We start from the raw sequence: 17,639 nt of genomic DNA on the forward strand, positions 1-17,639 counted from the left end.
CCTGTTTTTGTATACAAGCCCTCTTGAAATAAATGCTAGCAGTCTGCTTTCTTTACTACCAATTTAACTTGCAGATTAACATTTTGGGAATCGTGCACCAACACTCCCAAGTCTCTTTGCACCTCCGATTTCACCCCATTTAGAAAATAGTCTACGCCTTTATTCCTACTACCAAAATACATGACTCCACACTTTGCTACACTACTTTCCATCTGCCACTTCTCTGCCCACTCCCCAACCTGTCCAAGTCCTTCTGCAGAGTCCCTGTTTACTCTACACTACCTGCCCCATCACCTATTTTCGTATCATCCGCAAACTTTGCTACAAAGCTTTCAATCCCCTCGTCCAAATCATTAATATACAAGGTTGGCGTGGCAAGTTGGGCCAAAGGGCCTGCTTCCATGCTGTATGACTCTAGTATATCTCTATAAGCTAACTTTGGTCTCAGTGCCAAATAATGTAAAGATGTTCATGTTGTATTGTGTGAGGAGTTTAAGTCCACATCAATTCAACTGGTTTTCTTGGACTCCGTTGGCAAAATTGCAGCTTGGGAGAGATTAATTACAGCCGACAGCTCTGGAATCTCAGTTTGCAACTATGCTTGTGCAGAAATCCCAACATTAGTTTAAAAGATAATATCAGTACTTACAGTACAACAGTTTTGCTGTCATTTCTATCACAAAATGCTGGCCAAAAGTATCCTCAATGTGCAACATTGGTGAATATAAAATGTGCCCGGACTTTCAAAATGTACATTATGTGTTACCACATTAGGGAAGGAAAATGTCTCGGCTATTTATATCACAAGCAAATTAATACCAAATGGGAAATAAAAGGAAAATAAAAGGCCGCATACAACAGTGCATACAACAGCAACTTTTGCCGTATTAAGTAGGATGTACATTCTTCTTCCAAATCATGCCTTTCAGTCATTAAAATTAATAAACCCCTTAGACCAATTGTTTATTATCTGTATTCATGACTTGGAAAGGAGGCAGAGTATATGACATCCAAGTTTGCTGATGATACGGAAATATGTGGGAGGCCATGGTGTGATGAGATAATTTGGACTCTGCAACAGGATATGTACAGTTTGCGGAAGTGGGAAAAACTTAGCAGGTCATAAGGAGTAGAATTAGGCCATTCGGCCCATCAGGTCTACACAGCCATTCAATCATGGCTGATCTCTCCCTCCTAACCTCATTCTTCTGCCGTTTAATTTTAACTTTATTTTATTTTTTTAATTTAGAGATACAGCGTGGAAACAGGCCCTTTCGGCCCACCGGGTCCGCGCCGACCAGCGATCCCCACACATTAACACTATCCTCTATCCACAAGGGACAATTTTTACATTTACCAAGCCAATTAACCTACAAACCTGTACGTCTTTGGAGTGTGGGAGAAAACCGAAGATCTCGGAGAAAACCCACGCAGGTCACAGGGAGAATGTACAAACTCCGTACAGATAGCACCCGTAGTTGGGATCGACCCCAGCTGCATTCACTGTAAGGCAGCAACTCTACCGCTGCGCCACCGTTCTCCCCATAATATCACTGTAAGGCAGCAAAAAGCATCTTGGTTTTTATTACTAAGGGACTAGAACATAAAAATAGAAAGTGTTGTTACAATCTTACAGGGTGTGGATGGAACTGCACCCGGAGTACTGTGAGCCGTTTAGGTCAAAATATTTAAAGAATATAATAGCATAAGAGGCAGTGATTCACCAGGCTAAATTCCTGGGATGAAAGAATTATCCTACCACAAGCAGTTTAAAAAACCCCAATTGAACAAGGAACTGCAGATGCTGGTTTACAAGGAAAAAAAAGACAAAGTGCTGGAGTAACACAGTGGGTCAGGCAGCATCTCTGGAGAAATGTATTCGTTCAAGATGTGGGTCATACAGCAGCCAGACCAAATGTAGGCTGGGCGTAGTTTTGCTGAACACCTTCGCTCATTTTTCGTTACAGCCCAGTGGCAGTAATATTGATTTCTCTAACTTCAAGTAACCCTGACATTCTCTCTCGCTCCATCCCTCCCCCACCTAAGTCGCACCAGCTTCTCGTTTTCACCCAACCACCAGCTAACAATGGCCTGTTTCTTTTATCATCGTTACTTTTTTACATATCTTTCATTCATCTCTCTATATCGCTCGTTTCCCTTTCCAGTGACTTTCAGTCTGAGGAAGGGTCTCGACCGGAAACGTCATCCGTTCCTTCTCTCCAGAGGTGCTGCCTGTCCCGCTTAGTTACTCCAGCTTTTTGTGTCTACCTTCAATACTCCTTTAGATTGAGAATTCCATCTCTTTCACTCCCCTTTGTGAAGAATGTTTTTTTAGTGTTGTTGGTGCAATGACTTTGCTCCAAATTTAAGGTGATGCCCTCCTCGTCTTTGGCAACAGACTGAGAGACATTCTCCATCATCGTACTCAGGGTTTAACCAAGTCCCTTTTATATTTTTGACAAGCAAGGTGAACGATCCTTTCATTTATATTCAGGTCTTATCAATAATGCTCCTCAGCCTCCTCTGCTGTTTGCACAAGGACTCGGAATGGCAAATGCACAGTGTGTTTGACCTCCCCCTGTTTCTGTTTGACCCGTTGCCTCTTCACAAGCACTTTTAGTGTCCGGCTTCGCTCTCATTTTACTGATTGTATAACCCTTGTCACCTTCCCCTCAGCTAACAATGAACCACTCCACATTTCCTTCTTATCATCTGCTTTGATCTGTCATTTTCATACCTTCCCCCCTCCATATCTCTGAACTCCCTCTTCTCCGACTACCAGTCTGTAGTAAGGGTCTGCACCCGAAACATCACCCGTTCCTTCTCTCCAGAGATGCTGCCTGGCCCGCTGAGTTACTCCAGCATTTTGTGTCTATCTTCGAACAGAACCATGTTCCATGTTCTCCAGAAATGATGCCTGACCCACTGAATCCAGCCCTTTGTGTCTTTAAATAAAAATTGAGTCTGTATTATATGGAGTTTATAAGAATGAGAGGTGATCTTATTAAAACATTCAAGGGGACACGACAGGTAGAGGCCAAGATGTCTCCACGAGCACGAGATGCTCAAACAAATAAGGAGGCAGTATTTTAGTTTTAGTTTAGCTTAGAGATACAGCGTGGAAACAGGCCCTTTGGCTCACTGAGTCCATGCTGACCAACGATCGCCCATACACTTGTTTTATGTTATCGTAGTTTTGCATCTTGCACACTAGTGGTAATTTACAGAAGCCAATTAACCAACAAAACCTGCTTTTTTCGGAACGTGCGAGGAAACCGGAGCACCCGGGCAGCAAGCAGTTGAGTTGCTGCCTTACAGAGCCAGAGACCTGGGTTCGAACCCGACTAGGGTGCTGGCTGTATGGAGTTTGTACGTTCTCCCTGTGACCACGTGGGCAAAATTGTAATTGTTTCTAGTGTATAGGATAGTGCGAGTGTACGCGGTGATCACTGGTCGGCGCAGACTCGGTGAGCTGAATGGGCTGTTTCCACGCTGTATCTTTAAAGTCCAAAGTCTAAAACCTACGCGGTCACAGGATGAACATACAAACAGCACCCATATTTAGAATCGAACCTGGTTTTGGGCGCTGTAAGGCAGCAACTTCACTGCAGCGCCACAGTGGTGCACGGAGAATCTCTGGAATTCTTCACGCTGGAGCTTGTGAAGGTTTTATCACTGGAGATAATCAAAGTGGAGGTACATTTTGGAAAAAAAATCAGGCAACAGAGGGGCATGCAGAATTAGCAGAAATGACGTGAAGAGTTGTGGCCAAGGGCAGATCAGCCATGATCATAATGAACAGCAGGGCAGGTTGAGGCGCCACGCCACACATTCCACTCCTACTCCCATTTTTGTTTGCAAGCAGATTTCACTTCCCCCGGTACTCCTCTGTGCCTATATTTGCTCAATATCTAGAAAGATAACATCACAGCTAAGAGGATGAAACACTGAAACATTACTCTTTTCCAAAACACAAAAATGCTGTAGGAACCCAGCAGGCCAGGCAGCATCAGAGTGAGGCCCACCGGAAATTGGAGGAACAGCACCTCATATTTCGCCTGGGCAGTTTGCAGCCCATTGGTATGAACATCGACTTCTCCAACTTTAGATAGTTCCTCTGTCCCTCCCTTCCCCTTCTCCTTCCCAGATCTCCCTCTATCTTCCTGTCTCCACCTATATCCTTCCTTTGTCCCACCCCCCTGACATCAGTCTGAAGAAGGGTCTCGACCCGAAATGTCACCCATTCCTTCTCTCCCGAGATGCTGCCTGACCTGCTGAGTTACTCCAGCATTTTGTGAATAAATCGATTTGTACCAGCATCTGCAGTTATTTTCTTATAGCAACAGAGGAAGGTCTGGGCAAGCAACATTTTAGGTACGGACACTTCTTCAGACCGATTGTAAGTAATGCGGATAAATCTGGAACAGAGGAGTAGGGGTTGGACAATACCACCGAAACGTTGAGCTATTCCACGTTGAGCTGTGCCATCAGCATTCCTCCCTCCCCCATGAAGCATTTGGTTCCATGGTACATTTGGCTACATAAATGATGATGAATTTAACCAGCTTCTGAACACAGGAAGTTTCTTCTCACCATCCCAAAGTGAACAAAATGACTGGATAGCAAATAGAGGCAGAAATCATGCCATTCCACTAACCCCCTCCGCCCCCCCCCAACACAGTCGGGTAAATTACAGTACCATCATTGTAATCCAACCATGGTTGGCTAACGTATAAAAGAGCTCCAATCTGCACAGCATACCTGTGATTTGAAGTTCAAAACTGTGATTGTGAATTGTGAAGCAAAATAATATCAGATGCACAAAAATAACTGTAATTACACACCCTTCAAAAAAAAATGCAATTCAAAAAGAATCTGCCAACTCTTTCTGTGGTATTGGTGTCTAGTGCTAAGTGCCTACTCTCTCTGAAGCAGATGTTCCCATCATAAGACATTAATGGACTTCATCCAAAAAGTGTTTTGTAACCCTTTTAAATCAGACAGAGAACAGAAAAAAAATCTGTTTGGTCTGTAATGGCTTTACCAGCCTTTTCAACGTTAAATTATGACGTTAGCATAAAAGATAGATGAGACGATTGAAATGAAATTGCAGATGCCAGGAATCGTGATCATCCAGTATGTTGGACGGCATAACTGTTAAACGGCCGCTACTTCCTGTGAAGGGAAATAAAACTGGAAAGCATTGTTGCAAGGTCATCCAGTACTGACACAGATTCTTTCCTATCCTACAGCGGTCGGGTTTTCAGGCAGACAGAATGAGTCAAACAATGAAACTCAGTAATTAAGGGGAGTTGCCAGCTGGAAATGCACGCAATTACTTATAATCTTATTCAAGCAAACACCTAAAATAATCATAAAGAATCTTTTAAAGAATTCAGGTGATCTAAGAATATTCAGGTTAATATATCCAGACAATTTTAACAATGGTGGCAGCACCGTAGCACAGCGGTAGAGTTGTTGTCCTACGGCACCAGAGACCCGGGTTCGATCCCGACTACGGGTGCTGTCTGTACGGAGTTTGTACGCTCTCCCAGTGACCTGCGTGGGTTTTCGCCAGGAAGCTCCGGTTTCCTCCCACACCCCAAAGACGCACAGATTTGTAAGCTAATTGGCTTGGTAGAAATGTAAATTGTCCCTAGTGTGTGTGGGATAGTGTGAGGGGATCGCTGGTCGGCGCGGACTCGGTGGGCCGAAGGACCTGTACAATATAGTATTAGCCCAGGACCAAGATACAGCAAATAAATGGTAGCAATGGAACAGTTGTAAATCAATCTGATCTCCAAACTCATGCATTAAAGTTCTACTTGAAGATTCTTGCCGATTTGCACGGTTTTTAAATGTGGCTTCCAAATGGAGGCAAATTTCCTCTCTGAAACCAAATAGATCTACATGTCTGCAGATGTGCGGGCGGTCTTGGGAGTTAATACAGCTCATAATGTACAGCTGCAAAATGGACCGCTCAAGGTCTAAAGGTCAGTCCAACACAGTGCAAATCCGAATGGAGATTTTATTAAAAAATACACCACTTGTTTACACAGCTGAGATGCATGGCTCTTGAGGAATAGCAGGACACTAGTTTAGATGCAAGCGGGAATCTATTGCTGTGACCATAACGATCACAAAAACTTACATGTCCCTGCAGTTGGACCGCCGGGGGGAGGGGGGGGGAACAAAGGAGGAACTGGCAGGGGTACTTTATAAGTTTGTCAGCGCCGTACCTTGGGTATGCAAGCAAAGAATTTCACTGTGACTTGACACATGTGACACTAAAGTATTCCATTCCAGTCGATAAAGGTCAAAAAGGCACAGCTGTGTCAATTTAACCTGACCCAAGAGAAATTCTGTTGCATTAACATAATTTATAAGAAAATGCCCCAAATATTAAAAATACAATTTAGACGTGCAGGGTGAGACAGTGGCGCAGTAGAATTGCTGCATTAATGCGCCAGAGACCCGGGTTCAATCATGACTACGGCTGCTGTCTGTACCATTTGTATGTCCTCCCTGTGACCGGGTGGGTCTTCCCCGGGTGCTCCAGTTTCCTCCCGCATTCCACAGACGTGCAGGTTTATAGGTTACTTGGCTTTGGTAAAAGTTGTGAATTGTCCTAGTGTGTGGGAAAAGGCTAGTGTACAGAGATCACTGGTCGGCTCAGACTCGGTGGGCTGAAGGGCCTGTTTCTGTGCTGTATCTCTGTATCTGTCACAGGAGGTGAATGCTTCAATTTACAATAGACAATAGGTGTAGGAGTAAGCCATTCGGCCCCTCGAGCCAGCACCACCATTCAATGTGATCATGGCTGATCATTCTCAATCAGTACCCCGTTCCTGCCTTCTCCCCATACCCCCTGACTCCGCTATCCTTAAGAGCTCTATCTAATTCTCTCTTGAATGCATTCAGAGAATTGGCCTCCATTGCCTTCTGAGGCAGAGAAGTCCACAGATTTACAACTCTCTGACTGAAAAAGTTTTTCCTCACCTCCGTTCTAAATGGCCTACCCCTTATTCTTAAACTGTGGCCCCTGGTTCTGGACTCCCCCAACAGTGGGAACATGTTTCCTGCCTCTAACGTGTCCAACCCCTTAATAATCTTATATGTTTTGATAAGATCCCCTCTCATTTCACCCCATCCCCCAAATTAGTTCCATTCTAAATACAAATAATGTATCCAGTAAAGGCTGACCACAAGATATGAACTTCACTAACTATGCATCCTTTATTTATTATGCATCCATAATTGCCTCTAAGATGAGGAGTCATGTTATGACCTCGTTGTTAGACTTGTTGGCGATTTGCTGCAGATACTGGAATTTCGCAGCAACAATCAATCAGCTGGAATAACCCAAGCAGCAGCATCAGTGGATAGTAAGAAACGTTTGACATTTCAGGTCCAAAAGGCTGCGTCTGAACTAAGAGCAAACATAGACAAGTACAGAAGATAGACACAAGGTGCCAGAGAAACTCAGCAGGTCGGGCAGCATCACTGGAGAAAAAGGATGGGTGACGTACAGGTTAGTACGGGTGTCAAAGGTTGTGGGGACAAGGCAGGAGAATGGAGTTAGGAAGGAGAGATAGATCAGCCACGATTGAACGGCGGAGTCGATTTGATGGGACGAATGGCCTAATTCTGCTCCTATCACTTATGCACTTATGACGTTCCGGCTTTAGTTCCAAATGACAAGGGAAAAAACCCCATACCTGCAGCCAGTCATAGAGGTTAATCAAACGGCCGCACTCCAGGTGAAGCTTGTAGATTATGCAGATATCTGGTGCTGCATTGGTAATGTTTCCTCCCTCGCTCTTCAAGGCTTCATTCTTAGATGCAAAAACAACAAACAATTAACGATTTATTTATTTTTTCAAACTGTTTAGCAACATTTGTAGAATCGTGTAAAAAGATAATGAACATTACAACCCAATGGTGGATGCAGAGATCACATTTTACTCCGCTTCCTCTGTCCATAAATATCCTGACTACGGGTGCTGCAGTCTGTAAGGAGTTTGTACGTTCTCCCCGTGACCTGCGTGGGTTTTCTCCGAGATCTTCGGTTTCCTCCCACACTCCAAAGACGTACAGGTATGTAGGTTAATTGGCTGGGTAAATGTAAAAATTGTCCCTAGTGGGTGTAGGATAGTGTTAATGTACGGGGATCGCTGGGCGGCACGGACTTGGTGGGCCGAAAAGGCCTGTTTCCGGCTGTATATATATGATATGATGATATGATGTGATAAATAAAAGCAGTGATGCAATCCATCCTGTCTGTCTGGAGAGCGAGCCATGGAGGCCAGGAGGCTTCCTCTTTCCACGTCACTAGAGTACTGACAGAGACCGACCGGCCTTTGGGCCTCTCAATCTCACAGTTGCCTCTCATTACTGCCGAGAGGGAGAGCCCTTGCTGTACAGCAGCCCGAAGCAAGGAGGTGAATGGTGGGAGAAGGGGAACTGTGTCGGTCTCTTAAAATTAGAGTTTGGATTACAATCATTATTGTGTGTCCTGCAATCTCACACTCACGAGCCCTTGAAGTGGGAGAAGTGGGGGGATGGTTTTGGTTTAAATTGGGGTCCATGCATCTGCTCATGGAGTTATCCTGACAGCCCTCGTACTTTTATTTAAAAAACATTGCTTAATCCTACAAATCCTATTTAATTCATTCTAAAAAATATTAGAATCTCGAACAGAAGCAAAATCCTATTACACCACACAATGTCCCTTTCATGGATATTCAGATCATCTCAGGGCACAGGGCACAAAATTATTTCCAGTAGTTCTTACATTTCCAGTAACTTGGTTGCATTTGGCACCATCTCCAGACACAGAGTTCCTATTCGGCTGCTCACTGTTACAACTACTTTCTTATCTTAACAAAATAACTTGTATTTGCAGTTAAAAGCGTAACAATTTTTAAACCATTTCCTTTTTAAAAATTCTGCTAATGACTGGCCTTCATGTACTGACTCATGTTTGGAATACATCATTAATGGTAGTTTCCCATGGTTCCTTGCTGAAAATTTGTATTTTCTCCTTTCTTTCTGGGCCAAATAATATTTCCAAACAATGGGTGGGTGGGTGGGTGGGAGATCTTTCTTTCAAATTTAAAGGAGTATTTGTGGGAAAATGATGCCAACTACTTCTGAACCACATGTACCCAGCGAGGAGGACATTTTGACCTTGCAGCATTAGTTATGAAGGGGGCACTACAAAGCACCTTGTTAGACAATAGACAATAGGTGCAGGAGGAGGCCATTTGGCCCTTTGAGCCAGCACCGCCATTCAATGTGAGCATGGCTGATCATTCTCAATCAGTACCCCATTCCTGCCTTCTCCCCATACCCCCTGACTCCGCTATCCTTAAGAGCTCTATCCAGCTCTCTCTTGAATGCATTCAGAGAATTGGCCTCCACTGCTTTCTGAGGCAGAGAATTCCACAGATTCACAACTCTCTGACTGAAAAAGTTTTTCCTCATCTCAGTTCTAAATGGCCTACCCCTTATTCTTAAACTGTGGCCCCTTGTTCTAGACTCCCCCAACATTGGGAACATGTTTCCTGCCTCTAACGTGTCCAACCCTTTAATAATCTTATACGTTTCGATAAGATCCCCTCTCATCCTTCTAAATTCCAGTGTATACAAGCCTAGTCGCTCCAGTCTTTCAACATATGACAGTCCCGCCATTCCGGGAATTAACCTAGTGAACCTACGCTGCACGCCCTCAATAGCAAGAATTCTGTGAGACCCACTGTCACTGTGCCCCCTCTGTGTTTCCAGCTGTTCTGCTCTCCCCCCACCCCCTAACTACAATCAGTCTGAAGAGAGCCAATCCAAAACATCCTTCCACAAATGCTGCCTGATCTATTGAGTCGCTCCAGCACTACGTGTTTTATACAAGATTCCAGCATCTACACTTCCGTGCGTCTACTCAATTGTTTCCTTCATTTTCATGTTTAGCTAGCATTCCTTTTAATATATCAACACTACACCTTTCTTCTTTCAGCACTGTTTACCTCAGTTTAGAGATAAAGCGCGGGAACAGGCCCTTCAGCCCACTGAGTCCGTGCCGACCAGCGATCCCCGCACATTAACACTTTCCTACACACACAAGGGACAATTTACAATTATACCAATCTAATTAGCCTATCACCCTGTTCGTCTTTCGATTGTGCGAGGAAAGCGGAGAAAACCCAAGCTGGTCACGGGGAGACCAGACAAACTCCATTCAGACAGCACCCATCGCAAGAATTGAACCCAGGTCTCTGGCGCTGTGAGGCAGCAACTCTACCGCTGCGCCACTGTGCCGCCCACAAACTGCTCCACAAATATTTCCTCATGTATATATAACTTTTTCGTTTTGAATCTACTTACATCTTTTATTGCTCCTTCCTACTGTCCATTTTTTTTTTAAAGAACAATGGAAACCCGAGCAGAGAATGTTTCACCGCTGCATATTGTAACTGTAACTAGTTTTATTGGTATAACTGGTAAGCAAATGAGATTCAGTTATTTGAATTTTGTTTCGTGGTTACTAGGATCAAAGAAAATCACCTACTGCTTTTATCTCTGACTGTTCCGACCATCTGCCTATCTAAACCCCCCACACCTGCGTTCACATTACCTGCCATTCTCCGTCCTGCCTCTCCTCTCTTCTAGCTGTCTTCTCCCCCCCCCACCCCCAACAATCAGTCTGGTTTCGACCCAAAAGGTCACCTATCCATGTTCTCCAAAGATGCTGCCTGACCTGCAGCACATTGTGGCCTTTTGTGTATTAACCAGCATTTCCAGTTCTTTGTCTCTACATTTCAAAGAAAATGAAATTAATTGCTTAAAGAATGAGCTGACTTGTTGCAGTCTATTACCTTTAGATAGTAATACGGGTTACTTAAAGCCATCTGCAGGGCAGCGCGTGGGGCTGCATTTAGGTGTCTGCGAAGCGTGCTGGCATCTTTGAAATATACAAGTTCATGGAGTGTCTGCGTCTCTGGTGGCACTAGGTATTGCCTGCAAAAAGCACAAAAATAATGGCATTAGCATCATCTTTCACCAGTAACAAAGCAAATCATCCCCAGGTTCATCATAGCTGAGAAGCAATCGGGAGTGCGAGGCATGATTGCATTAACTGAAAACATTTTGACATCTGGGCAACAGGAACGTGTACATCATTGACTGCAGCTCGGCGTCCAACGCGATCATCTCCTCAAAATTAATCATCCGACAAGCCCCTCTGTGCCTCCTGTTGCAACTGGATCCTCTACTTCCCTCTCGGCAGACCACAACCAGCGTGAATTGGTGGCAAAATCTCCTCCTCGTTGACCATCGGAACAGGTGCAGCTTAGGGCTACATGTTTAGCACCCCCTCCCCCTACACCCGTGACTGTAAGCTGAGCACGGCTCCAAAACCAGGTACAAATTCACCAAGGACACTTCTGTGGGTGGCCACATCACGGGTGACATTGAATCAATGTACAGAAGAGATGCCAAATACTTCTGTCCTCACCTGTCCACAGTTAGTACGGTATTTTTCAGTCAGAGAGTTGTGAATCTGTGGAATTCTCTGCCTCAGAAGGCAGTGGAGGCCAATTCTCTGAATGCATTCAAGAGAGAGCTGGATAGAGCTCTTAAGGATAGCGGAGTCAGGGGGTATGGGGAGAAGGCAGGAACAGGGTACTGATTGAGAATGATCAGCCATGATCACATTAAATGGCGGTGCTGGCTCGAAGGGCCGAATGACCTCCTCCTGCACCTATTGTCTATTTTGCCCTTGCAGCAGCCAGTTTGCAGAGGAGGGACTAGAAAGCGCCTCACCTTAATTACAAACACATTACACTCAATAGGCTGATCAGGTCCATTCTGACGTTAACATTTGATCAGCACCACCTCCCACCATGCTTCAGCCAAACTCCTTTAATTGTTACTTATATTCTCATGTTTAGCAAGCATCCTTTTCATCATACGAATCCCACACAATTCCTCCTTTGTACCAATGTACTTTATGAAACATTGTTAAATATGATGTTTAGCAAGACTATAATATGGTTCAAGGAATACAGGATTCTAAGTAGAAAATGATCACTAATAAGGAATATGGTTTTAACTTCTTTCAACAGAGTGCTGAGACACTGCATCTCACAATCCCAGGCGCTTCAGTCAAACAAAGCTACAAGGAGAAGCTAGATGGAGAAAGAATTTTTTTTTTTGAATTGTTCGGCAGGAACACACATGTAGGAAGGAACTGCAGATGCTGGTTTAAGCTATAGGCATAAAAAGCTGGAGTAACTCAGCAGGTCAGACAGCATCTCTGGAGTAAAGGAATAGGTAACGTTTTGGGTTGAGAACCTTCTTCAGACAAAGAAAATTATCCTGGGGACGAAATGAATCGCTTAAAGAATTAGCTGACTTTAAGCAGTATATTACCTTTAGATAGTAATACGAGTTACTTAGGGTCGCTGACTCAGACTGCAGAAGGGTCTCTACCTGAAACGTCACCTATTCCTTTTGTCCAGAGATGCTGTCTGACTCACGAAGGTACTGTAGATTTTGTGTCTATCTTCGATCATAAATGCCTGTTTCGTCAAGTTGGGATAAATCATCTGTTTTCCTGTTATAAATTATATGCAATAGGCTGCAATGATACAAAGGTTTTTGGCCCACAATTTTTATTGGTACAAACTGGCGTGGTGACTCATTGAACAATCTTCTAAATGAGCGCAACCCGCACAGAAGACCGATAATCACTGGGTTCACAAGATGAACCGCTCTCAGGCCGATGGGACATAAAGCTGCTGTCTTAAAAAATGTCCAAGTTCATAAGTTCCAGGAGCAGAATAAGACCACAGCCCATCAAATCTATTCCGCCATTCAACTATGACTGATCTATCTTTCCCTCTCAGCCCCATTCTCCTGCCTTCTCCCCATAAACTCCTGACACTAATCAAGTCCGAGATAACACGAAATTAGAGCAATTCACACGAGATGAAACCAGAAAGAATAAGACAGGTTTCACCAATGCCCTTGCCAGTCACTCAATGTCAACCCTCCATCACTGACAAATTCTAACTAAGTAGTTAGAGTTACATAATGCAACACAGAATCAAAATGTCCCAAAGCAATAAGTCAAAAACCTACTTCTGAAGTTCAGTAACGTATCACAAAATGCTGGAGTAACTCAGCGGGTCAGGCAGCATCTCAGGAGAGAAGGAATGGGTGACGTTTCGGGTCAAGACTCTTCTTCAGACTTCTGAAGTTCAGTAACTCTGTTTGCTTATAATTTGGATGTCCCTCATATTTGATCCTTAAACAGACACTACATTTTACACAAAAGCTTAATTAATATTTTAAAAATTAAGATACCGTTGCTCCAAGAGATCAGTTAAATTACAGCACTTAACACTGATCCATTTCCCATGGTGAGTGCCACGAGAAATGGATAAACATCACTGTTAAATCTGACCGTACCACATCCTCCAGAGCTACATGTTTTTGGAACTGCACACGACTTAAATGCACTCAGCTAAAATGCACTCCTTGTTGAACTGTGAACGCATGACAAAGATTGTAAGATAGAGTCTTTTGATCCAATTTCTCTTGGTATGTAATTATTTGGCACTGGACACATTGATATCACCACATGTGCAAAATCTGGCAGGAAAATAACCTCACCATTCATCACGAGGATGAATCATGATGGGAAGTGCCCTGTCCAAATTCACAAAGGGTGGGACTTCAACAGCAAATGGTAATTCAGCAGCACACTCTTCAAAACCTGCCCACAAATTGTATTGAATATCCAAAAATGGACACAAATGCTCCTCTTTTACTCCATTTTCTATGTTACTGCATCAGGAAATCCCGTGCGTTTCTATAATGTTTTAATTTGGATTTTAGGTGGTTTTGTCGGAAGGATTCATTTTTGGCAAGATTCTGGAAGAATTCCAAAGTTGATATTTAAATATAATAATTTCAGCAATTGCTAGAAACGTGCATTTCAGAAGATCGGACAGACTTATTGGGTTGAAAGGCCTGGTTCTGTGCATCTAACTTTATCTCTCTTGAGTTTGTCTAAAGAGTAAACATGGCTGTGGGCCAAATGCAGGCAAATAGGACAGACCCTATCTGCCAATTTGGTCGGCATTGACAACGAGGGCTAGAAACATAGAAACATAGAAAATAGGTGCAGGAGTAGGCCATTCGGCCCTTCGAGCCTGCACCGCCATTCAATATGATCATGGCTGATCATTCAGCTCAGTAGCCTGTACCTGCCTTCTCTCCATACCCCCTGATCCCTTTAGCAAAAAGGGCCACATCTAACTCCCTCTTAAATATAGCCAATGAACTGGCCTCAACTACCTTCTGTGGCAGAGAATTCCACAGACTCACCACTCTCTGTGTGAAGAAATGTTTTCTCATCTCAGTCCTAAAAGACTTCCACCTTATCCTTAAGCTGTGACCCCTGGTTCTGGACTCCTCCAACATCGGGAACAATCTTCCCGCATCTGTTTGCAGCCCTGTTTCCTTGCTGTACAGCTCTATGACTCTATGAAGCAGATTGCTTGTTGATATGGTAACATGGATGTTCAACTCTATCCTTACTGCTCACTTCCCCTCTGCATTCAAGCAGTCCCAGTTACTGTAAAGAAATGGTTCTTTGTGAACTGCTGTTAAGCCAAAATTGCGAAAGCTAAGATCTGGACCTGCTGTTTCACCCTCTCGTGACATTACAAAAATACCTACCTACCCATACAAAAATACCAGCTGACTAAAGTTTGCCGGTTATACATTTAAATCATTGTTGCTTCTTCAAACATTAGGGAGAGTTTTCAAATCACTGCCTAGCAACAGAGATATTAATCAACGGAACAGTCTTAAAAGCAAACAGAGATTAAGTCAGCTTTAGTAAAGCAATGACACAAGGGGGGCAGGTGATCCAACTACGTTAACGAGCTACAGGTAAGCAGAAACAAGAAGTGGGTTATGGTAGATGATGAGTACAACGTTAGAAACGTTTCTTGCTCGACTAAACTCTATTTTTCACTTTCATTATTTAAAATATTTTGGGTTGTTCGCAAATTAATTGAATCAAATGGGGTTTTCAAATCTATTAGTTTTAATCTAGTTAACATAGAACATAGTATAGAGAACAGTACACCACAATGTCTCTGCCAAGATAAACTAATCTCATCTGTGTGCACATGATCCAAATCCCCTCATTCCCTGCATTTTCATCTGGCTATCTAAAAGCCTCTTAAACACCACTGTCCAATCTGCCAGGCACCCATCACGGTGCGTAAAACAAAAATTGAACATGTACTTTAAACTTTGCTCCTTTCGGCTTAAAACCATGCCTGCAAGTCTTTGACATTTCCACTCTGGTATTGTAAAATAAATGTATCTTAAAACTGATAGTAATCGCAATAAATTTGCAAAAAGAGCAGGTTGATCCACCGTGCATGGAGTGTGGTGCACAAGGTTTTTTAAAGCATCTGAGAAGGTGTCTTCCCAAGTGGTTTGTTAGGAACAAATACACACAGAGGAAAAGGAGATACAAGGAAGTTCAAATGCTGGTTTATTTGTGCCCATTTCTCCCCGTCACCCTCCACCTATATTCCTACCTCTGGCTTCACAATTTGCTATATTCCTACCTCTGGCTTCACACTTCTTCTATCTTTGTCTCACACTTTGTCTTTTCATCTCAGACCTTCATCCAACATCTGCCATTCAACCACTCCTCACCTGTATCCACCTATCACTCACCGGGCTTTGTCCTGCCCCCACCTCTCTCCCAGCTACCTCCACCGCCACACACACACACAATCAGTTTGAAAAAGGGCCCCCAACTCAACACATCACCTCTTCATGTTCACCAGATATCCTGCCTGACTCACTGAGTAACTCCAGCTGTAGGAGCCATTTTGCAGTTATTAGTTATTTTTGCTTATTAATATTATTACCTTGTATCCTGCTGTAGTTTGGACACTATAGAGTTAATGCAATGCTTACGTAGGGGTTGGGCGGAGCCAGAGTACAGGCAGTTGGGTCCGTGCTGGCATAGTGTGTGAGCTGGGAGGTGCTGACAGAGGGTCAGCTAGAAGCTCCGCCAAAAGATTTATCAGCCATGATGTAATCACCTGTAAGTTTTATTAACTAGAAGATTAATACAAACTGTGTCGAAGTTATATCTGGCAATTCATAACGATCGCATAGACTGTGGTAAGATATGGAATTTTACCTAGCAATTAATAACCAGTCGATGACAAGCGATATGCCAATATGTTTATTGCACCTTCAAATAAAGAAGACTAACTATTAAACGTCTGGGAGGATCTCTGTTATTATTGTTCGAGTTATTACGCTTATCGCTGACCCGGTCTATGCAAGTGGCAGCTTGGGAGCTAATTGAGATAGATGAGAAGCTGGCCGCTACACCAGCACTTTGCCTTTTTTTAGAAAAAGTTAGAAGTTTCTTGATGGACAGGATTTGGAGATGGATCGATAGACCCTGAGATTTAATATTAGTAAAGTTTTTATTCTTTGTTTGTGATTTGGACAGAACTTAGAACCACAAGTGGGGTTCAAGAAGACTCCAGGAAAACTAAGATGTATAAGCAGAACAGGCAGACAGTTAAATGCCTCAATTAATGTGATGTTGTGGGGATGAGGAACGCAGAGCCAGATCCAACTCATCTCCACAATGTTAATCATTTTGAGAGGGAAAACAAGGACCGCCATTGTTCACTGACCAAACATACATAATTTCCTAAATGGAAAGCATCATTAAAAGTCAAATGGCATTTGGTGTTTTAATAAGGCAAAGTACAAAAAATGAAAGTGATGATAAATCTGCACCAGAACAGTAGGCCTTTGGGTTTTCTGGACCCCTCTTTGCAAAAGATACCTGGGTTTTAAAAAATTGTAGAATAAATACAATAGAAGGGCAGGTAAATTAAAGTTGTAAGAAAATATTTGAAATAGTGGTACAAGCAAACATGGCTATTATGCATAGGAAGGAACTGGTTTAAACTGAAGATAGACACAAAATGCCAGAGTAACTCAGCGGGACAGGCAGCATCTCTGGAGAGAAGGAATGGGTGACGTTTCGGGTCCCTTCTTCAGACTAGTCTGGGAAAAGGGAAATGAGAGATATATAGATGTAGAGAGATGAACGATGAATGAAAGATATGCAAAAAAGTAACGATGATAAAGGAAACAGGCCACATTGTTAGCTGTTTGTTGGGTGAAAACGAGAAGCTGGAGTGACTTGGGTGGGAGAGGGATGGAGAGAGAGGGAATGCCAGAGTTACTTGAGGTTAGATAAATCAAGATCATACCACTGGGCTGTAAGCTGCCCAAGCGAAATACGATATGCTGATCCTCCAATTTGCGTTTAGCATCACTCTGACAATGGAGGAGACCTAAGTCAGAAAGGTCAGTGTGGGAAATGGTAAGAAGTGTTTAAAAGTGCTTTAAAGTGTTTAGCAACTGAGAGATCAGGTAGGTTCAGGCGGACTGAGCGAAGGTGTTCAGTGAAATGATCGCCCAGCCTACGTTTGGTCTCGCTGATATTTAGGAATCCACAACTTGAATAACGGATACAGTAGATGAGGTTGGAGGAGGTGCAAGTGAACTTCTGC

General features: G+C 43.3%; 1 protein-coding gene across 5 annotated transcripts in view; it reads right to left on the minus strand.

The window, feature by feature from the left end:
- The window catches only part of orc3 (origin recognition complex, subunit 3), a 71,561-nt gene that overhangs the window by 10,386 nt on the left and 43,536 nt on the right, over window positions 1-17,639 (minus strand). For all 5 annotated transcript variants that reach the window (XM_078399810.1, XM_078399809.1, XM_078399812.1 and 2 more), the window contains 2 exons: window positions 10,872-11,013; window positions 7,719-7,835 (listed from right to left, as the gene is read on the minus strand). In XM_078399810.1, the coding sequence (XP_078255936.1) occupies window positions 7,719-7,835; window positions 10,872-11,013 (259 nt within the window). The remainder of the gene's footprint in view (window positions 1-7,718; window positions 7,836-10,871; window positions 11,014-17,639) is intronic.

The sequence above is a fragment of the Rhinoraja longicauda genome, chromosome 5, assembly GCF_053455715.1.
Source record: "Rhinoraja longicauda isolate Sanriku21f chromosome 5, sRhiLon1.1, whole genome shotgun sequence".
Lineage (NCBI taxonomy): Eukaryota > Metazoa > Chordata > Chondrichthyes > Rajiformes > Arhynchobatidae > Rhinoraja > Rhinoraja longicauda.